The following is a 23,545-nucleotide window of genomic DNA, read 5'->3' on the forward strand; positions in this document are numbered from 1 at the left end:
GCGACAGAAATACCTATCAGAGCGCGCGCGTTTGACAGCGCGAAAATGGCCAATTCCGCCTATTAGATGCGCTTGCAGGGAATCATGGTAGTTGCATTCATGATCATCATCTTGAACAGGACATTTGTACTACTGTGCACATCAGCTCCCTCCCCCGCAAAACGAATCCCCTATTTACACAGGATAAGATACTTGTTTTGTTGACCGTGGCTATTGCGGATTTTTTTCTGATTGACACTGACGAGGTTATCAGAATAGGAAAGACAGTGAAAAAAAATTATTTTAGCCTCTTCTGACGGAAGGAGACTCGGTCCCTACTCACCACGCACTTAGTTTTGGTCTCATTTGATTCTCAGATATAACTTGATACTGCCGGGACTATGAGACGCATTCGAGTCAAAATGCCCATGGAAAGAGCGAACGAGTCTGATATGCCTTCGAAGCGTACCAAAAATGTACGATAACGAATTTACAGTACCCAAATTCGGTCAAAAATCAGGCTATATCAGGCCAGATCGCAGGATACAAGGACGGTAGACTCGACCTCTGATTGGCTAACATATCGAATTTGAAAGCGATGATGGCTACCATAATACCTGCGCAGAATTTCAGTCACACTTGATCGATTACAAGTTACTTTCCGCCTTGACCAGACGTCTGCAGATGGATTTGACGATCTGTTGGGCCTCTTGTGTGTTCAGCGGGGACTTCAGTTTAAGTCCGGTCGGAACGACACCGAGATCTTTGCAGAGGTAGTTGAAGAGCTGTTGTGTTGGTGCACTCGTCTGACGGTACTTACCGAACTGATGTAATTGTTCGCAAGTCGTTCGCCGTCTGACGTCCAAGTGAACGTAACATAAAAAATGGTTTGAACCCAGGAGTATCAGTAGCTCGTGTAGTATTATCGTCTGGGTGAGAGTAGTTCTGAAATGAGCTGTTGTTGGGGCCCGGTGCTGGTTACTGACGTTTCGACAAACCAGTTAAAGCCGACAGACCGACTTCAGACGGATGGAAACTTACAAGAGCCGACCCGGGAGCCGACCAACGACTGTTGACAAACTTTAGACTAGTATTATGCCAAACATCACGACCAAACTGACCCAATCAGTCACAACCAGACACATTCTGGCAGAGCGACCCGTACATTTTAGCGCACGTAGTCTTGGCGCAACGAAAACGTGATTAGTGTTTCGTGTTCTTTGGCTGGCTCTTGTGCTATTTTCTGCTGTCTTTTCTTTACGATTTTCACTCATTCGAAGTTTAAGTTCGATGTTTTCGGACCGATCGAGTGGTTTTGTCGCAGTGGGTGGGTGGCTGGCTGGCTGTTGCGGGTTTCATTCTTTTAGTTAATGGTGTTTAGTCCCAGTAACACGATGACCGTGAAGTAAACTCATGAGTCCTGAAGCATCTTAAACAACAGCTATCACAACAATAATAACGCCAAGAACGTTTTTGTCACTCTTTTTACTTTTCATTTCAGCACTGGAGAATTCCAGAAATTTGAGACCGTAAATAGCAGTCATCACAACAATAACACACATGCAAGAACTGCGCACGCCCACACACACTCAGTCTGAACACTGTAAATCTCCAGATACTAAAAAATTAAAATTCATACACACACTGACTAACACACACCTCACACTATTTCGTGTCTTGCATCACTGGTTTCCAAAAGTTTTACTTTACATATTGCAGTTCATTGGGCTGGAGTCGAGAGGGCCCTTTTTGCAAAAAGTGGTTTCAACCTGTTAAACCCTGTGGTCCAATTTCAAGCTCTGTGAGGTCTTGTATTTAAATTATAAATGGCTTTAGAAGAAACAAAACACAAACCACGGTAATAAACATGGAACCAAAACGCATGTTAAACAAAGTTAATCTCCTTGACGTTTCGTATGTACAACATACATCTTCAGAAGTGACCGTTAACTAGATTATAAATGGCTCTTATCCCACGGAGAACGATTTAACAGTTTTTTTTTTTTTAATCCAAAAAATAGAGTTTTACTCTAAACATGAGAAACAGAAGTTTTTAGGGGTAAAAAAAAGCGGTTTTGGTACCTCTAAGGGTGTTCAGCCTCAAAAGGGTCCACAGCAGGGGCCTTCGTGGTGTCTTTCAGGGTATTGAGCCAAAAAACAAAAATGACAGGAGATAATGTTTTGTTTTAGAATTGGTACCTCTTAGGGGTGAAAAAGTTTTCAAGCCACACCCGCAAAGCAGGATCTTGGTACCTCTTAGGGATTCTTTTCAAGATTTCCGACGAGCACCCCCGTCCTTTTTACATGGGAGTCCCCCCGGGGAAGACCAGTAGTTTGTCTGGTTTATCCTGGGCTCTTTAAGTCCTTTAAATAATTTCCTGGGTACCCCAAGAGAAAGGGAAAAATGGTCAAAAATGTCACGACCGTATCTCTTTCATTGCGTTGGATTGAAACATCTTCAACATCTTCAACATAAGGACATAAACACTCGACATACACGCAGTCTAACATATCAACGGCTTCCTCTCTGCGGGCGTGAAGCCTCTACAAACGTCTTGGTCTGATGTTTCGTTTTCTTTGGCTGGCTCTTGTGCTATTTTCTGCTGTCTTTCCTTTGCAAACTTCTTAACCAGTTCCTTACTCCTCTGAAAAGCGGACAGCAATCAAAAAGTAAATTAGCCTTCTTTGGTGTGGTTTTATTTGTTTAGTATACACACTCAGTTTTAAGGTAATGTTACACGAGCCCATTTTTAACCCAACAATGTTGCGTTAAAAATCGATATCGTGTAACATGACGCACAGGGTGACTTTTAACGCAACATCTCGTCGCGGCAACATGTTGTCAGTGTTTGAAAGCGACTCAAAAACCTACAACATTGTTGCCCGAATTTTGCAAGTTGCGCGGTTAAAAATCGTCTCGTGAAACATACCGTTGCCGACTGTTGCCGCAACAAACCAAAAGCTCTCTGGTGTAACGGATTAAAACGCGGCGTTAAAAATCACTTATTAGGCAGCAATCGAGTTGGGAAAAGAGAAACGGGAACCTATGTCATCTAAACTATAACAGCAGACTACGATGCTAGCATCGCAAAACGGTCCCAACGAATTCCGGCGGTTCGTCTACGACATTTTTTCTGTTTTGGTAGCATCCTCAACGAAGTTTCTCTGCTTCTACCCGTTGAACAGGCCAAAGAGAACCAAAAGAACCATGGCTGTGACCACGTATACATCAGCAGCAATCAAGTACCAAATCAAAGCACCAACAAGAAAAAGTTAATTTCAGCCTTTATCATGGGGCACTTGCGTTTCTCGATGTTTTTTAATTATAACGGGCGCGATGACGAATGAATTCTCTACTGTAGATACTTACGTCGAAACTGTTTTTGCTTTCGACCAGTTTTTGATTCCTTGTCCGCAACTGAAAGAAAGGCAAAGTGATACGAATTGAGACATAAGCGAGGAACAGTTGACCATGTTAACAAGCTAACACGTTATCCTGTAACCATTAAGGTTACGGTTAGATCAACCAATCTAAAGCAGACAGAGTAATCATAAGTTCACGTCCAGTGCTTTCATCATTTATCACTTGATGCTACAATCATGGTATCAAAAAACCGCCCAATCATTGGTGAACACGTTGTTATCATTTTCGTGACACAATTGGTTACCGTAGCAACAGATGACCTGCTAAAAACACCCTTAATTACAGCTTTAGAGGCGTATAATTCACAAACGGCACGGTGAAACCTTCTTTCCTTCGTCAAATTTTAATAAGCATGATAACACGCAACTTTTGGCAAAGTTTTTAAAACTTCTGTACATAGGGTTTAGAGCCACCTTAAAGTTGTAACAAGTTAAGGTGGCTCTGAACGCTACGTACAGAATTTTTTTAAACTTTGCCAAAAGTTGCGTCTTTTCATCCTTAATAAAGTTTGATAAAGAAAAAACATTTCACCTTGCCGTTTTGAATTATAAGCCTCTTAAGCTGTAATTAAGGGTGTTTTTAGCAGGTAATACTGTTGCTATTGTAATCTATTGTGTTACGAAAATCATAACAACGTGTTCGCCAATGATTGGGCAGTTTTTTGATATCATGATTGTAGCATGAAGTGATAAAGAGTGGTTATAATGACTTATCAAAATCTAAGTGGTGGAAAGTGTTTTGAGCCACCTTAAAGGAGATCAATCTGGGTGTGGTTCAAGTTGATAATTGATCTCTAAAAGATATTGCTCTAAACCAGATAGAAAAATCGAGACATGACTGAGAATAAAAATATTCTCGTCGAATGCATTCGTCTAAGAAGAAATTTTAAAGATTTCATGCCTGATTGATCTAACTTGCCAACATGTTAGGCAAGCTTTTTACTTCTTCGTGTGCAACGTTTTAAGATACCTTGGTGATCAAAAACACTGGCATCCCATCCTGACAGCCCTACCTGATACCAAAATCCTGAATTTAAACTCATAATGGGTATCCCGCCCCTTTCACATACATTACCTGCAAAAATTTCGGACCTTTAATTTTCGGACAACTTTAACCTCATTTCAGACAAAAATTTCGGACACTGTGATGAAACATAGCTAAAGTAAATATACGCCTAGAAAAACATCTGAGAAAATGATAGTTTAGCTACACTCTCAAGGTTTTAGAGATATACCAAGGAGAAAATAACACAAATTGTACCAAGCCGTTACGTATCTTAAGCAGTGTCTTCACTAGAGTTCGCTCCATAAAGAAAACTAAGAGCTCTGGGGCTACTTTAAAATTTTATACCGTACCGTAAGTGTTCCGGACGCTCAAAATTTCGGATACTTAAAAATTTCGGACGGTTTTCTTTTCAGGCACTTTTTTGGTCCGAAAATAAAATCTTCCGAAATTTTTTGCGAGTAATGTATGCTACTCTTGTTTGGGGGCTCCCGTTCACGACTCATGTCAAATCCTGGTAGCCGCCTAGTCCACATAAGAGTCTCCCCGGCGGGATTCTTCAGGCCTAAAATCAAGGAAAATGAGAAGCCAAGCATTGCTTAAGGATCTCACCTTTGTAATCACAATCGCCACAGCCACAATGTGGATGACAAGAAAGCAGCTGATACCAAAATAGAGGGAAATTCGATCAAAACGTTTTTGCGTGTCAGGGTCTTGAATTGAAGCGGCAACTGCATTTTCAATGGCCATACAGCACAAGAACACAAGGCAGGACAAAACATACTTGTCCTATGAGGGAAAAAAAGACAGCAATAACAATAAACGACTGAAAAGAATAATAGCGGTGTTCATTTGTCGCTCGAATGAATTTTAACTCTGCAAGATATCATTCTTTATAATCCATCAAATATTTTCGCTCGTGTGCGATTGGTTTAAACGCGTCATGTGACTGAATAATATTCCCCAATTTTCAAAACCGCGCATGTCGCGAAAAATATTTGAAGGAAAATAACCACAATAGCCTCCATTTGGAGCGAAAATACGGTCGGATATTTGTCCTTAGACATTATCTGTTCCTCGAAGCTCACAGTTTTCCTCGACTTCCGCTCTCGGAAAACTGTTCGCTTCTCGGAACAGATGATGCCCGCGGACAAATATCCGAGCATATTTCCGCGCCAAATGGAGACTACCGAGACTTCAACTGAAAATCTCTATGAAAAAAAATCAAAAAGTAAAATCATTGTTCCAAACCTCAACCATTCATTGAAAACCAGGGGTATCACTAAAAGTAATAAGTTATCACCCTTGAAATACATAAAATAGTGAAGCAAATAATTTCATGGATACGTAAACGATATAGAAGCAATATTAAAATACTGAAACGTTAAAAATTTGGGCTTAATGAAAGTTTGACAAAAGACTATAAAACTTCTTTCTTCATACCACTCTTCATTCCTTTCATAAAACTGCAAGAATTGACTTCATAGACATCCTGGGGGGAACTCCCTGACGCATATGAAAAGGTCGGAAATGCTCATCAAAAAAGTTGAATTTTTATTTTAAAAAATCCTAAAGGAGACTAATCTAGGTATGGCTGGAGCTTTTTTTGAACCCTGAAGGATACCACTCGAGACGGAATAGGCTCGTTAACTAGCCGCTCCTCAGGAACAGAGCCTGCACTAATAGACTGGACTCTAGAGACCGGCAGAAATCGAGTGCACCCTAAAAGATACTTTGGCAGCGAAAAATAGTGGTGTTTCGTCATGAACCCCCTAAGTGAGACTAGAATCCTTGATTTATGCCCATAAAGCGGCCTTCACACAGCAAACGTATGTCGGCAAACTCGTGTTGGCAAACTCGTACCTTCACACGTCAAATTCGCGTTAAATCACAACACACCGTTATTTGTAACATGGCCGACTTAGTGCGTGGCACTCACGTACAACAGTGAAACAGAAGAAAAGAAGAGAAGAAACAGAAAACGGTAGAGAAATAGAAAGGTTTGGAGGAAACCCAGTTTGTCCGCTAGCTCCTCCATTTTCTTTTGTTTGTTCAAGTCTTGGTTTGTTTTTACGGTATCTTTGTAGACTACAGATGAAATGTCCCACACAGCCGGACAATTTTGAACCTCTTCGATAAATTTAAAAGTGGCCTCATGTTCATCTTCAATTGCGTCCGCCATTTTGTGAAGTGTCACGCAAAGGAATCACGTGAATAGAGCACGTGTTTTGATTGGCTGACAGTTAACAACACATGTTTGCCAATCGTTCACACGTCAGAAAAGAGTTTAGCAACACGAAAAAGTTGGTGAAAACGTTGGCAAGAATATAGAGGCAAGTTCTATTCGTCACCAACAATTTGCCAACGTGTCTGCCGACTGTATTTGTGCCGTTCACATACACCAACTTGAGTTTGCCAACGCAAGTTTGCCAACTTTAGTTTGCTGTGTGAAGGCCGCTTAAGGTCATTCCCCAGTATTGTATTGCGCATCCCTACTGCGCATAATTTAACGCGTGCTTAGCGCGCGCGCATTAAAAAATGGCGGCTTTTTCTTTACGGCTGGACCTCGCCATAGAGGTAAATCGTCATTTTCTCGCAAACGAGTGTGGTGACCTATCATTTTTTTTCTGTTGTTTTGAATTGAGTAATAAATTTCTCTGTGTAAAATAAATATGGACCAATTCTCAGAGTAGAACAAAAAACAATCGTCGTGAATTTGGCAAGCAATCGTGACTACAATCATGGTGCTATTATAAGGATTAATTGGGTATAAACAAGGTGCTGTTGCTCCTAAACGAACATGGGGACCCCTCATTTTTATTTCAAAATTTAAGTTCCTATAATATTTAACAAATAAAGAAGCCTCGACTGTGCTCTGTTCTGTTGTAAAGCACGCAGGAAGCGGTAGAGCACGAAAGAAGTGTAGGGGAAAACACGAGACGTAGTCGAGTGTTTTTCCCTACTTCTTGAGTGCTCTACCGCTTCCTAAGTGCTTTACAACAGAACAGAGCACAGTCGAGGCTTCTTTATTTGTTTTATGATAAAGAATCAGATAATTTCCCCACGCATTCGGCTGAATTTTCAAACCAAACTTTATTTTCCAAACGAGCAAAAGTCGCGTCAGCCGTTCACTGTTCTCTGATAAAGCGCGCTAAAATAAGCCAATCACAATCCTTGTTAGAATTGTTCAAATAATTTGATTGGCTAACGAAGCGACAGCTGTCAATCACAAACTGGACTTCAGCTACGCTTTCAGTTTCGAGAAGTTTGAACGGCTCTCGAGAGAAGAACGATGCCTTCAAAGTTCGCTTTTAAGTTAATTTTTAAATACGGATCTCAAGGCAGGTAAAGGTTTATAGTCCAGAGGAATCCGGCCGTATTGTGGCCCATGAAAACGAGCACTTTTCCAGTGGAAATTACGAAACGCGGAGCTCAAAGCTTGTGGATGAAAATGCAAAATGCCGGGTTGAATTTGAAAGGAGCTACAGTTATTTACGGCTTGTAGCCGCATGCAGCAAGATTGCCCGAACTAGCGTAAAAGTTAGAAAGACTTAACGACTCCCACTGGTTCTACTTCGAGCACAGAAGAGAATATCAGAGCAAGTTTTGCACTGACCACTCGTCGGTTTACTTCGCTGAGATGACTGGAGAACGAGCGTTACTACACTGCATGTAAGTGTTGTTTGAGCAAATGAGCATTCTTAATTGTAAATTTACAAAAATAAAGCTTCTCATCATAAACAGAGACAGTTCAATTGTTTTCTGTCGTTGTTTTACTTCTTAGTATAATTTCTGCCTTCCTAACAAAATTAATGTCTTTATCGAAGCACTGTTTAGGTTGAGAATTTGTGTATTTCGCTACAGTTGTACATGTTTTGTCGGCGGGAATCTAGCAAAACTTGTTATTTTAGTACAGTTTTAACACTACTGTTGCTAGAAATGGTCTCTGTGAGCCATATTTACTGCAGAAAAATAGCTCGCTTCTAGTGCGTTTGTCTGAGTCACAGGGGATGTTTAATTTGGGTCAAATTTGTCAAAATTCCGAAGCAAAATTTGGAAGCCAACTTACCGTCATCAACCCGTGCTCTGTTCTCTGATAAAGCACGCTGTTTCAGCCAATCAGAGCGCGCGTTATATGGAAACTTTGTTATAAAAACAATCAATAGGCAAAGTTTCACAAAAATCTCAGCGCAGACTCTATTTCAGTGGAATGACCTTGAGTGAGACAACGAGCATCTCCAGCCTTTTCATATAGGAGGATCACCAAGATAGATATACTGGCCAAATTGTTCCAACAGTAAGTCCCACTTCAAAATGAAATGTTACAGCAAAACGTGAGAGATACCAACTCACCAGTAATGTCAAGTATGAAATCGTTGGCAAGCTCTGCGATACAACAAACTTGAAAGCAACTGCTGTTAACAGAAGAGTAAGGGTGACACCGAGTCGATCAGAAGGTGAGGAGATTTCCACAGAAAATGAACAAAAGGACAGGATATAAATAAGGAACTGAAACAAGAGCAAGAACAAATAAGGGTTAGTACAAGAAGCTATCGTTGTAAAAGAAAAATACACTTGCAAAATTGTATGAAAGCTACATAATTTAATATATATTGCATGCATTCCACAGAAAGTTCTCTTACAATAACCATAGCCATATTCCAGAGGTAGTAACCATTCTTCCTCTTGACGTGGCACGTAATGTGGTATAGTGGATAGTCGTTTGGGCTGCCAATACCCTTTGCTTTCTCCGTAATCGTTGCTTTGGTGACCATGTGCCTGCATAAGTACCACTCTTGATCGGCAGTGAAGGTCTCTGGTCGTATGGTGTCCGCCTTTCTCAGGTCTTTAGCGAATGCCACTTGTTTGGCAGTCCAGTCTGACATGAGGGTTATGGTCAATTCCTGCAAAAAGAACAGTTAGACGGACTTGACACCCAGTACAAGTGGAAATACAGATAACCTTAATTTCTCACGAATGGGAGGCGCGGTGGCCTCATGGTTAGTGCGCTCGTCTCCGGATCAAGCGGTCCGGGTTCGAGCCCTGGCCGGGGACATTATGTTGTGTTCTTGGGCAAGACACTTTACTCTCACAGTGCCTCTCTCCACCCAGGTGTATAAATGGGTACCGGCGAACTTACCGAACTTACCGGCGACTTACTAGTCGCTTCATGCTACAGAAACCGGGATAAGCTCCGGCCTGATGGGCCACTTGGCTCGTATGCAGACTTTACCTACCTAATTTCTCACGAAAGGTAAAGGTAGTCTGCATATGAGCCTGAAGTGGCCCATCAGGCCGGAGTTTATCCTGGTTCCTGTAGCATGAAGCGGATAGGAGTATTTCTACTCCCCCCTGTTAAGTGTCTTGCCCAAGAACACAACACAATGTCCCCGGCCAAGGTTTGAACCCAGACCACTTGATGTGGAGTTGAGCGCACTAACCATTAGGCAAGTGTGACTCCACATGAAAGAGAGAAATTGTAAATCCTGGGGATTCATAAGATAATGTAAGACAGATGTAATAATAAATGGCCAATCAGCATTCTTAAGATAATGGAAAACATGATCTGAAAATTGAAAACTCTTCCAAAAAATTCTTAAAGTAATTTTAATTAAATGAGAATATTTGACGCTTATAGGTAGTTGTAATTATAGCAAAGATTCAAGGAATTAAAGACTTGAACTTGGTTAAAGCCGCTGTTGTTGGAGTTTAACTGACAAAACAAACTTATAAAACTAAACCCAGTGTGTACTTAAAATTATCTCTAATGTTGGACACTAGGGGCATATAGTTAACTGAACTTATTGGAACATTGCATTGGTCATCATTTATTACTTTAACAAAAGAGTTGATTATCAGAATAGAGGTGCTTCTTACAAAAACGTATCCAAAGGAGTTAAATAATCAAGAGTGGAGGGCAATCATTGAGTATATATTGTACACCTTTCAATAAAACTCAAAAGTTCAAAACCAGTAACTACCGATTGGGTTGTTGGCTATGACATTATGACCAATAAACCTTGAAATAAAGAAACAAATAAAATTAACTGGATTGAAATCTACGGTCAATCCACAAGCCACTGACATGTCCTTGTGTACCATTTGTAGTAAACGTCTGCTGAGAGGTCTGCCATTATGAGTTGATGGCGGTGAAACACAGAAACGTCCACTGAGCAACGAGCAGAGTTCATGTTCTATATAACGGTACAATAGTAGGGGTGGCAAATGGTGCTTCAAAAACCATGGGTCTCGCAAAATTTTGGTTGAATTTCACGGGTCTCACAGTCTCATTTTTTTAACAGTTGTGCACGTCTCGCAGTCTCAATTTTTTTCACAAAGCTGTCTCCCAGCCTCGATTTTTTCACGACTAACAAAGTCTTGAAGTACCGATTTGTTTATATTTTCTATATAAACTTGAATAACGTCTAAACATCTCAAGCTGGCATTTAAAAGACTTTGAAGTCTCAGTCTCACAATTGAAGAAGTCAAGATGTCTCAGACTCGCAAAGAAAAACGTTAGTCTCGCCTTCTCGAAAAGTCTCGCATTTATCATTCACCACCCCTAATAGCGCAATAAAGCAAATACATGAAGTGAACAGAGTAAAATACAAAACCTGACAATCGAAAGGAAAATCCCAAAGCTCCAAATTTTCTCTAAAGTAACCTTTTATTCTGTAGGTCTCCTTAGCAAATGGTATTTCATTTCCTGGCTCATAAAATAAGTAGCGATTCTTCTCCATCTTTTCGATTTTCAGGGCATTGAAAAACACAATCCTAGGGAGCCATTCATTAGGCCATTTTATATCCTGTAAAAAGAACAATAAATTCAAAAACTGAAGCTGGCAATAAATAAACAATAAAACAACATACAGCATGCAATTATCATCAGCATAGTTAACAGGTTATGAAGCTCAGCAAACTTTTGACTAATGGAACACACACAAAGATGCCAATAAGATTAAATCTAGGGGTGGCATTAAAGGTCCTTCAGAAACCATGGGCCTCGCAAAATTTTCGTGAAGACATTAAAATGGCCCGGGCTCACAAAGAAAAGCACTAATAAGTCTCGCCTCCTTGCAAAGTCTCCCATTTACCATTCACCACATTTAAATCTATGTAGCATTACCTTTTGTTTTGCACACTTTGCATATATTCAATTCAAGTCAATTCAATTCTTTAAAGAATGAAAGATGCGAATGCAGCCATAACACTACTGGAAAAATGACCTGAAAAAATTTCAGGCTCTGAACGGGATTTGAACCCACGACCTTTGCGTTACCGGTGCAATGCTCTACCAACTGAGCTATCAAAGCCACATGAAAGCGGTCATGTGTGAGTTCTGCCCTCTATGTTCAGTGGACGTAATACTCGGCTCAAGTATATGAATTCCAATGGACAGTCATTAAGTACATATGGACAAAACAATAATTGTGTTTTATGCATATTGAACCATATAACCTTCTGTGGGTCGAGGAGTGAATATATTTTCAGGAACAATACATTTAAAATTTAGTAAATAAGCCAATCCTCCTATACTTCTATGCCTCATGATTTTTCTGTCTATGTACCTCTTGAAGAGGAAAATGTTCAAGACAAGCTGGAGATTTTTGAAAGATCTTGCATAGATGTTGATTGATTCTTGATAAGATCTTCACGAAGATCCTGAGGGATTCTTGAGGATCTTTGAAAGATTCACACCAGGGTAAAGCACTAGATTCATTAATCTAAAATATCCAGGGACCACTTTCATCACGCCCAGATCTTATCTTTGGGTTTACAGGGTTTTGCATCAATTTTGTAAAAAATTGTAAAAATACCCATGCTGTCAAAACAGTTAAACGATGACCACATGTAGCCTCACCTCTGACTCTCTTCTTCCCTGCAGTTGTGGCTCTTGCCAGGTTGCAGAAAGATAGAAGTCACATTTAAACTGCTGACCAACTGTATCAATGTCACCAACAGATATGATGCTAGTTCTAATCTCCACATTAACCTGATTTGAAAAAAGTGCTTGCAATGAAAATTATTTTAGTATGTTTGGGGTAAGGGGAGATAGGTTTGGGGTAAAAGAGGGGTATGGGTGGGGGTAAGTGACATGAGTGCAGTCAAAGAGGTCTTCACCACAATTTCAAAATGCAGCAAGGTTCAGCCCTTGTAAAAAAGGACCACGATCTTGCCGGGATCCCGTCGTGATCTCAGTGGGAATCCCGGCGGGATCCCAGCAAGATTCTCGCCGAGAATCGAAATTCCTGGCGGCCAAAATCTCGCCGGGATCCTGCCACGAATCTCGCCATGATTCTTGCCGGGAAGTAAACATCCCGGCAGTCAAAATCTCGCCGGGATCCTGCAGTGAATCTCGCCAAGATTCTTGCCGGGAAGCAAAATTCCTAGCGGCCAAAATCTCGCCAGGATCCTACTGCGAATCTTGCCAAGATCCTCGCCGAGAAGCAAATTCACAGCGGCCAAAATCTCGGCACGATCTTGCTTGGAATCTCGTCAAGATTCATGGCGGGGAGTGAAATTCTGGGCGAGATTCACAGCGGGAATCTCAGCAAAATTTTGGAAATGCTGCCACGAATTTCTTTTGGCGCCATTGTCTTCTAAATAAAGGTTATAGCTTCAGTGTTTACGTACTTGAGAGTAGTTAAAATACAGACAAAACTAACTTAATTAATCAACAACCTACGCATACAGCCATACGGCGGTTAGATTTAATACTACTTAAATATGTCAGTGACACAGAAAAACGGCGGCAACGATTTAAGAACAAGCTCATGTACACAAATTGGCATGAGATGCTTCACGCTATAAAGAAATGTGAATATGAATATCCTTGTGCTCACTTTAACACTTTGCGATATCTGCACGTAACAAAGTTTTTAGTAAAAGAAAATCATTACTGAAATGAGGGAAGGTACGTCTTTTATTGGGGGGAGGTGGATCGGGGTATTTTAGAAATTTTTTGCGAAAAAAGTCGTGGCCCTCCCACTTCCCAGAATGGATTAATGCATGACCCTTCACAAATACCTACACAAAAACATCTGACCCTCCCCCCACCTCCTCCAAGACAAAAATAACCGGAAGTGAAAATAACTAACCGGAAGTGTTACTCACATAACCGCGTCTGTGCACAAAGCAGTTAATTGTGTGGCGTGTGATTGCACGGTGAAAACTTGAAAGTGGGCAAGGATGTGCGAGTAATAGAAAGAGGGAAATGCGCTTGTGGTGAATGCGAGGATTTCATGAGGTCAGATGGAGCAACTTGCACAGATTAAGCGATTGTTTGAGGAAAGTGAACTAGTCAGTGGGGACAGTGAGGCTATTAAAAAGTTTCCAGATAAATACATTGTCCCCGAAATGCCTGTGGCAGAGTATGTTGAGCACCTTGCCCAGATAAAAATGCAAAAGGAGAAGAAGAAGGAGGAGACTGAAAGGGAGCGAATGGAACGTACCTTCCCTAACAACGAAAGGGAAACTAAGGGTGCGTTCCTTTGAGGATTTTTTTTTTTTTTTTGTATTTTATTTCGTTCCAAGATCTGTCTGGATCATGGTGCATCAAAAGAACTGGCGAATCCATTCTGGTCATGGATTCATCGGTTTCTTTGATGCACCATGATCCAGACAGATCTTGGATCACTGATCCTGATCCAGATCACCCCAAAGGAACGCACCCTAACAAGATCACTCGGATCACGGTTCATCAAAGGAACCGATGAATCCGTGACCAGAGTGGATTCATCGGTTCCTTTGATGCACCATGATCCGAGTGATCTTGGATCACTGATCCTGATCCAGATCACCCCAAAGGAACGCACCCTAACCTTTTACTCGAGCGAAGAAGATAACATTTACCAAACTTAATCTGTTGAAGCCGTGAAGAAGCCTTGTCAACTTAACTTAGTCCCATAAATTATAATCATCGCCTACTATAAGTGGTAACAAGTACCACTTCACACCAGCGTGAATGGCTCTCATTAAAAATTTTTATCTTCATCCGAAGTTCAGGTTTTGGAGTCTGTTAGAACTGTTCAGCGTATACGTATACAGTTCCATCGAGGATAGCTTGAAATCTTCGTGAAATTCCTCGCACAACTAACGTCCACGGTTTGACGCTCGCACGGCTGGCACGCAATATAATCTTAGAACAACTTCAACAAAACAGTTTTTCCCCGCAGAAAAGGTCCTTGCTGAAGCTTCGAAGTAAACAAACCAGGCAAACAAACAATTTTTCAGCTCTTTTCCGATGTGAATTTTTAGCAGCACTCGAACAAGCCCTCAAACTTTCTCGAAGGTTTTCTCTCCTACTCGCGGGATGGCGTGTACTATGTCCCACGTGATTTTAGTCAGCCAATCGAATTCCCGGGTTAACGACCTTGGCGGGAAGACTTAAGCTGCCACAAAGAGTATTTTCAACGCCAAGTGAGCGTTTATATTACAGGCAATCTTCGGAGTTTGCCATCGAAGATCATCGCTGCGTAATGGTCACTGGAATCCTGAGAGCAGCGAGGTAATACTATCTAAGGACTTCTAATTAAAATCATGCAGAAATTTCAAAACAACTCTACACACACGAAAGTCGACAAAAATCTTATCTTTCTTCTTTCAATAAAGCACGTTTAAAACTTTAAGAGCACTCGGCTAGACGTCGCCATTACATGTAAAAGCTCCAGTTTGTCTAGACGCGATCGGCGTATTCATAGATAAAACTTTGTCTTCACGGCTCTTTTTCAAAATGCCGAACTGTAAGGGATTGAGTCGTAATAAATATAAAACTTTAACTACATGGATATGGCTCACGATAGCACAGGCAGCGCAAGCTCTCTCTATGAACTACACAAGCGACGCCATATGGCATCGAATTATAAGGGTTTATATGGGATTTTCTACAAGATATCCATGGAGGACAAGGTCCTCTCTTTATGAAGGGAATACCGGAATTCAAAAAAGTCGCTTAAATTAAGTTATATTGGTAAAATAACCACACCAGGAGCAAACAACACACGTATGGAATAAGGTAAGCCATTTTTAATGAGAATTTTCACTTTTAACTACCTCCATGGATATCTTGTAGAAAATCCCATATAAACCCTTATAATTCGATGCCATATCGTGTTGCTTGTGTGGTTCATAGAGAGAGGTTGGGCTACCTTTGGTTTCGGCCACGAGAATGTGCAACTCTCGGCGGGAATTTCCATGCAAGAATTTTTTCTCGGCGAGAATTTAGTTGTCGCCGGGAATACTACCAAGACTTTGCTTCCCGGCAAGGATGCCGCAGATTTTTTTCTTGGCGGGATCTCGGCAAGTACAGATTTCTCGGCGGGATTCTTGCCGGGATACGCGGCGGGAATTTTTCAGGGGAAGGATCCCGCCGGAAAAACGGGCCACCTCGGCGGGATCCCGGCGAGTGCCGAGAATCTTGGCGGGATCCCGGTACCTATTTTACAAGGGGGACTGGGAACAATTTCCGAAGGCACTCCTTTTTATGAACTTACAAGCAACTATTTTTATCATAAAGTTATTTATTTCTTTAGAAGTCTTGTCTGAAATTATCTGAGATATAAAGGTACCAATGGGCCATTTCCAAGTTGTCTTTTGCGTGGCATTTTCTGGTGTTGTTAAACAGCTGCAGTTGTCAATCAATGCAGCTTTAATTGGTAAATGAACATGCAAAGTTTATTATACAATTCTGTGAGTTATTAGTATACATTTCAATCCACATTTTAATTGACAAAAGAAATTGCAGAAATTTGTTTTAATGATAATTTTAAGAAATTGGTAATTACTGATTCACCAATAGCACGCTGTAAGTTCCTGTTACGACAAGTTTGATCACTTGGATAGAAATTGAACTATTGAAATAGGCCATTTGCCTCTGTTTCAAAACACATCTTTGTGCAAAACCAGTCATATGAAAATGTGTTCCACCTTCAGGTTCATTTTAATGCAAATCATAGTTAGAGTGCAAATATCTTCATATGATTCAAAGTAATGCACAAGAACTGACAGCCCAAAGTAAATGGCCTATTATCAGATTATAACTGTAATCTGTTCTCAACTTGAGTGAAAGTCACTACGTCGTCTTTGAGATCTCCTTCTTTTCACGGGGTCACATAATATTTCAAAGTTGAATCGAAGAAATTCATTTAAGCGCAGCGTTATATGAATATTAATTTAAGCTTTGGCACCGAACTATGGATAAGCATATGCATAATATGTGGACATTTTACCTCGCGTTTCTTTCTCAGTAAAGCTTTGCTCATACAAAAACAACTTAGAACTTTGGTAAAAAAATTTTTACCGATGATTTCGAAGCCTACCTTCTCCGTGTTGTTGTGACGGAAACCACACTTGTGGTCTTCGTCGGGATGAGTGTTATCTTCGATTTTCAACAGAAGTTTCTTAACATCTTCAAGTCCTGACAGAGAAGCTTCGATTCTTTCAAGTCTTGAAAGAACGATAGAAAACCTGTCCTCTATGGGCTTTAACGAAGAATTCGACATCATTTTTGGCCTGCGTAGCAAGTGTTCCCGTATAAAGAGCTTTTCCGCATTCTGAGTAATCCAGCACCTCTTCCAGACCTGTATTTTCATTGGTTCTGGAAACCTGTAGCTTCTATTGTTTCAAGAGATGGGGGCATTGTTTGGATCACTGCATTCTAGGCCACGCGTAAATTGGAGCAAGAGCAAAAGTTTGACGAAGCAGGGGGTGGTGGGGCGAGAGAGGGAACGCTTGCCCGCAAAGCTCTCGATTTTGAAAAACGCCAACTGGTTTTCACGGCTGAGATCATTCATTGATTTACAACTTTGTCACCGAACTAAAATCATGGTGGTATCTTCGATTTCCCCCAGAAGTTTCTTAACATCTTCAAGTCCTGACAGAGAAGCGTCAATCCTTGCTAGTCTTAAAAGAACGATAAAAAACCTCTCCTCTATGGGTTCTAACGAAGAATTCGATATCATTGTTAGCCTGCTTAGCAAGCGTTCTCGTATAAAAAGCTTTTCCGCATTCTGAGCCTCGCGTAAATTGGAGCAAGAGCAAAACATTCGACGAAGCAGGGGGTGGTGGTGCGAGAGAGGGAACGCTTGCCCGCAAAGCCCTCGATTTTGAAAAACGCCTACTGCTTTTCACGGTTGAGATCATTTATTGATTTACAACTTTGTCACCGAGCTAAAATCATATCATAATAGTGCTACATGTATCTACATACTATACTCATTTGGAAGGCCTGAATAAGTCAAATGTTCGTCTTAAGAGCTTTTCCTGTGGTTTTTAAAACTCTAACCGTTCATTAGCTTGACGATCATTTCATCCTCTTGCTCCGAAAATCGGAAGCCTTTTGTTTGAGAACTGTCAGCGCGAGTAAATCTCGGGGGGTAAATTCGCTTTTGCAGGGAAAATAACAACCAGTCGCCAGGTTCTAAAATAATTCGGTCTCACGTTATCTGGACACTAAAAACGACACAGAAAAGCTAAGCGAGGTTGCCAAATAAGACTATCAAATATTGGTTCTCCTTCCCTGGTTCCTGTTTGATCTTCGCGCACGATCGATAATTACAACAGCAGCTGAAAGATTTTAAAAGCTTTTGATGCATCCAGTGGTAACAGAGCCACTAAGTATCTAACCTCTAATCTGAGTAAAATCGAATACATACCATCCACGTCAAGTTTAAAAAATCTTGACTGAGGCGAGCACAATTTCACAAACTTTGCTGCACGACATTGTGCAAGTCATGCTCGATATTCCTGGACTCGTTCAAGCGAGCTTGATACACTTTTCAATCAAGATGACCACGCCGCACCAATCAGGAGAGCGAAAGGTCGAAACGCGATACACGAGCGCGGAGCGCGAGACGAAAAAAAATCCGCCTAGTCACACCATTGTTTATGCACTACCGTCCCCTTGAAATGACTGGCATGAAAGAGAGGGAACAATAACAATTCAATTTATTGGCGCGAGAAAAATGTCTACAAATGTATACATGACGCAAAACAGTCAACAGACGTGAACATCTAAATTTAGCTAAATTTAAATCATGTGGTGCCGGAACGAACAAAAGAGGTATAAACCTACATATCAAGCTCAGGAAACGAAAAGCTCGAACAAATTCAGGAAGAAACATACCTTTGATGACACAGAACGGATCTCTGCAGTGTTACATAGTAACAACATAGTAACCGACTTCTGCAACATACATTATATAAATGAGGCAAGCCAAACTATGGCGCGTTTTCAGGGTCAAAATTAAAAACTAACTTTTCCACCTTTCCTTACCTGCTAAGTAAAATCTCTGTCATTTCCTGTCTTTGAAATTAGACAGTACGCATCTCTTTTGACCTCCGAAACAATACATTCCGCGTTTCCTGAATACTAAAATCATAACATCCGGCATATTTTGACCTTTGAACAAAATTCTCCGCGTTTCCTGACTTCTCTCGAATTTTAAGTCCGGCATGTTCTGACTTTCAATGTAATTAGTTACCAAATACCGTACTACTTAGTTTAAACATCTCAACTAAACATCCCATGCCGGCACCTGACAAGCCATTTAGTTCATAATGAAATCTCGCTGCTGAGCCGACATTCTGATTTGCAAAATTTGCAAATGCGCGTTTGATGACCTCTTGATTCTACCAGGCGTCTTTTCCGCGTAGGCGTGGATCCTACAATAATACACATGACATGTGATCAGGGGTTTCAAATTGAAATAAAGTAGCAGGAGGAAATCATAAAGTAGGCGGCGCACTCTAGGGTCATGATAAAGGAGGCCACACGTGTAGAGGAGTGCCGGAATGGCTTACCTCCTCCTGCACGGGGGGAGGGGGGGGGGGGAGGAAAATGGGGTGAAGACCGTGGAAAATTTGAAAATCTATTTGTCTTGAGAAGCATTTTGATGACTGAAAAGTGATTTTGTTGGAGGCTACTGTACACTTTATTTTAACAAGGGTTTATTAAAAATTCCTTGAGAGGAGTCCATATTCTGCCACTGCTTGTTGGAAAAGGCCAAGAACAGTAGCTGCGGTATTCTTTGTTCCAGCCCTAAGATATACAGGAAATCTTGTGTATCCATCAACTCCACCATGCACTACAATCTTCCATCTGAAACTTAAAAATACATGAGTCCATACTTTGCTGTCCTTTGATGGATTCTGTCCTCACTACCGACAACTAGTCTCCTTCGTAGCCGTTTTTTGGTGTCACGCAACGCTTCTTTGGAGAAAGCGTTGCGTGACATCCCCCCACCCCCCCCCCGCCAAAAAAAACCGGCTGGAAAGGAGACTAACCAACAACCACCTGTATTAGAAACTAGGCACAATAAATCTGAATAAATTTTATTTATAATCAATTACGAATAAGGTTCACCTGATCAATTTATGATTCCCGTCTATGTGCCATAGTGCAAGTGGCCCACTAACACAGTACACAGCTCTTGGTGTAAGGAATAGCCATCTCATTGGAAGTCCCTCCGGATCCATTCTTTGCATGCATTCTCGGGCTCTCAGCTGGGGCACATTTATATTGCGCAACACTAGCTGCGATTGGACCCTCCGATATCCCGCATTTGGAAAATCCCTAGGAAAGGATCTTACCATGTTATCAAGGTCATCATCACTAATGGTTGTCGTCCTGTCGGTAATGGAGATATTGTACTCCCGCATACGTCTTTTTATGGTACTCTCACTCACACCAAGGGCTCTGGACATGTCGGGTAAGTTGATTTCATAATCGGCAAGATATTGCAGTTGCTCCCGTGGAATCTCGAACCTAGGACGCCCAACCGTTCTAGGCTGGTTTGCTACTGCTGGGGAGGAATGATACCAATTCCGCTCTACCTCCGACAACATTCGCGTCAAGTGGCGAGTGAGGGTCGAACTGTATCAAACACCTGCATGTTGTCAGCAAGTCGAACCAAATGGCGAGAAATTTGTTCCAATCGGAACAGATCATAATCAGCCACATCCTCACTAACTGTGTCCTGTTGAAGTCTCCTTGCAAGGTCGAATGATGCATGGCGGAGACTGCTCAAGAATTGCTCTTGTGCCGTCGACTCCATTCATAAATCCCCGGGAAAACCCCCGGTCCTGGCACTAGGTTTGCATCAGGGGATCCAGGCTTGCGCGGAAAAGACGCCTGGTAGAATCGAGAAGTCAGAGAACGCGCATTTGCAAATGTTGCAAATCAGAATGTCGGCTCAGCAGCGAGATTTCATTATGAACTAAATGGCTTGTCAGGTGCCGGCATGGGATGTTTAGTTGAGATGTTTAAACTAAGTAGTATGGTATTCGGTAACTAATTACATTGAAAGTCAGAACATGCCGGACTTTAAATTCGAGAGAAGTCAGGAAATGCAGAGAATTTTGTTCAAAGGTCAAAATATGCCGGATGTTATGATTTTAGTATTCAGGAAACGCGGAATGTATTGTTTCGGAGGTCAAAAGAGATGCGTACTGTCTAATTTCAAAGACAGGAAATGACAGAGATTTTACTTAGCAGGTAAGGAAAGGTGGAAAAGTTAGTTTTTAATTTTGACCCTGAAAACGCGCCATAGACCTCACACTATTTCGTGTCTTACATCACCGGTTTCCAAAAGTTTCACTTTACATATTGTAATTCACTGAGCTGGAGTCGAGAGGGCCTTTCTGCAAAAACTGGTTTCAACTTGTTAAACTATGTGGTCCAGTTTCAAGCTCTATGAGGTCTTGTATTTAAAGTGTAAATGGCTCTTATCCCACGCAGAACGATTTAACAGTTTCTCTATCCAAAAAATAGAGTTTTACTCTAAAGATAGGAAACTGCAGTTTCCTGCTGCATTGCCGATGCTTCGTTTTCTTCGGCTGGTTTCCCGAGCTGTCTTTCTTTCGCAAGCTTGTGAACGCGATCCTTCATCTCCTGAAAGCGAACAGTAGTCAAAAAGTAATTCAGTCGTTGGAGAGTGGAACTCGTGTGTTTATGAGTAATACAATACACTTTTGTTATTGCGCAACAATAAAGGACTTTCTCCATGATGTTTATGCATATCTGTCTGGACATAGCCACAGAATTTGATTCGTCACTGATAATCTTGATACAGTTCTGTCCTAGAGCTAGCTTTCCACAAGGCTTATCGTAACTCAAATAAAAGGAAATAACTCTCCTGTATGCCTTTTGAGGCCAGGAAGACTAAATTTACCGTCTTTTCGTTGAATCATGAATTGTACAATTTAATAAAGAGTACTTTTAACATGAAATTGGAGTCTAAATTAACACGACCGTACAGATATCAAAACCGCCGCGAAGAGCGGTGATTTCTAGGTATATTTGGGGATAAATAGTTTTTCTCGATGGATTAGTAAAATTTATGGAAATATGAAATTTTGAAGATTTGATGTTGCTTTAAAATTAGAATTTGAAGTTAAAAATTGGTAGACGTACACCAATAAACAGTTGTCCACCAACCTGGGGTGCCCTTTCGGGGGGCGTTCAACTGTCTGGTGGGGTTCCAAAACTTCTTTTTTCCTTCTAATCCCTCTTTAAACTTTGAATCCTAAAACTTCACTTAAATTCAGGTAGACCTTCGCCTTAAAGAGCTTGGATGCGAATCTAATATATATACGGCCTAGATATCCTTAGGGCTGGGGCCGGGGTACTGCAGCTGTGGGTAGCAACAGTATCTCAGAAAGATTGATCATGATTCACCATCGATGGCCCGGGAAGACACACACGACTTCGGACAAGTTACGATGTATTTCTATGAAGGTATTTCAAGAAGATTAGAAGTTACTACTCATTAAGGCATTTATTTGCCTTAAACTACTGACCCGGCTAATTGTATTGTTTTGTTAAACTTAGTAACACGCCAGTTTGGATGCCTGAGCGGCATGCAACCATATAGTATTAATTGTTTTGACTGTAGAGGAAGATGAATATTATTAGTCTAAGCAGAGCGACATGATTAAATCGTAATTTGGCCATTTCACTCCACGTTTCTTTTTAGGTAAACGCTATGACTAATCTAACGACCTGACTACCGAAGTCTAGAAACAAATTTGGGGAATATAAAATCTCTTAACGAGCTCATTTCTTAGCCTACCTTCTCTTCCCTTTTGAGACGAAAATTACTTCTGTTACCCCTGTCTGGATGAGTGTTGTCTTCGATTTCTATTAAACGTTTTTCAACATCTTCAAGCTTCAATAGGATAGAAGTCTGTCCCCCATGGATTCTAACGAAGAAACCTGTAGAGAAGTCATGCTCGTCAACGTATGTTTTGAATGTCCTGGGGCTTATCAGCTAAGGGCGTCTGGTAGAGACCACGTGCTACTCCCGGAATGCGTGGATAACCGCCTGATTGGTTTCATTGATCATTCGCGGTTGAAACTTGTCAAAACATAACGTTTATCACTGTGGATGGTTTGTCAAGCAAGGAAAAAGTAATTTGAGCTGCCGTCCTGCCTCGGACGCCGCTTTTCTTTCTGTTGTTTTTATGACAGGCGTCGCTGACAAGTTCTGTTTCTTTCCGCCCTCTTGCTCTACATCGAAAGCAGAGCTCACCTCTGCACATCACTACATTCTACTGAGCATGGCGTAGATTACCCTGTTTATTTCAACTTGAATCGCAATAACTGGAGTACCCATGGCCTCATGCCCATTCCAGGAAACGCAGCAGCTTGTGAAAAAACAGTGCGGATGCCTCAGGGCAAATAACTTTTGTCGAGTCGGTCAAATTCATTTAAACTTGCCCAGGACAAAGAAAGATCTTGGGCTCACTACGGATCGACTGTATATGCTTTGCGTTTTATCGGTCGCGCTGACAAACATCTCCACAATGGAAATTTGTTTCATTTTCTGGTGAGATTTACATTGACAATTTTAGAACTTAAAAGCCTTCTTTGAACACAGCAAAGGTAACAAACTGTCACACGCAAATATCACGGACAGAGAGCAATCTCCTTTGTTGTCTCCGCGTGTCGTGTCAACGAAAGCTGAGGTGGGACTTCATCAGAAAATAATTCCCAAAATTGCATGTAAAGTGACCAAAGTCTTGCGAACTTTGTAAGAAACTAAACATATTCCTTGTATCTTCGTAGCCATCATATTTGTTCTTGTGAGCTAATTACACACATTTTAGGTGTGGTAGTACTAAAATATATATATCATATCAGTG

At 41.1% G+C, this 23,545-nt stretch overlaps 1 protein-coding gene and 1 pseudogene across 2 annotated transcripts; both read right to left on the reverse strand.

The window, feature by feature from the left end:
* Window positions 1-16,905, reverse strand: LOC145462306 (cys-loop ligand-gated ion channel-like). Its single transcript, XM_081445805.1, has 8 exons — window positions 16,723-16,905; window positions 12,267-12,425; window positions 11,020-11,211; window positions 9,049-9,309; window positions 8,759-8,914; window positions 5,018-5,194; window positions 3,350-3,397; window positions 1-2,624 (listed from the first exon to the last, which is right to left on the reverse strand). Exons 1-8 carry the CDS (start codon window positions 16,903-16,905, stop codon window positions 2,484-2,486), a joined length of 1,317 nt encoding a protein of 438 aa, XP_081301931.1. The 3' UTR covers window positions 1-2,483.
* A 2,486-nt stretch (window positions 16,906-19,391) lies between these two features.
* On the reverse strand, window positions 19,392-23,211 carry LOC145462907 (uncharacterized; annotated as a pseudogene). The gene is made up of 2 exons (XR_014041265.1): window positions 22,474-23,211; window positions 19,392-21,293 (listed from the first exon to the last, which is right to left on the reverse strand). The product of XR_014041265.1 is annotated as an uncharacterized LOC145462907 (transcript).
* Between the last annotated feature and the right edge of the window lie 334 nt (window positions 23,212-23,545).

Source organism: Orbicella franksi, chromosome 12 (genome assembly GCF_964199315.1).
Source record: "Orbicella franksi chromosome 12, jaOrbFran1.1, whole genome shotgun sequence".
NCBI classification, from domain to species: Eukaryota; Metazoa; Cnidaria; class Anthozoa; order Scleractinia; family Merulinidae; genus Orbicella; species Orbicella franksi.

Excerpts from the sequence above, each read along its gene's own strand:
- LOC145462306 (XM_081445805.1), bottom strand. The coding sequence starts at position 16,905 with ATGTCGAATTCTTCGTTAAAGCCCATAGAGGACAGGTTTTCTATCGTT. Across the intron at positions 11,212-12,266 it reads AGGGAAGAAGAGAGTCAGAG|GATATAAAATGGCCTAATGA; the intron begins GTGAGGCTACAT and ends TTCTTTTTACAG. Across the intron at positions 3,398-5,017 it reads TGGCGATTGTGATTACAAAG|TTGCGGACAAGGAATCAAAA; the intron begins GTGAGATCCTTA and ends CCTTTCTTTCAG.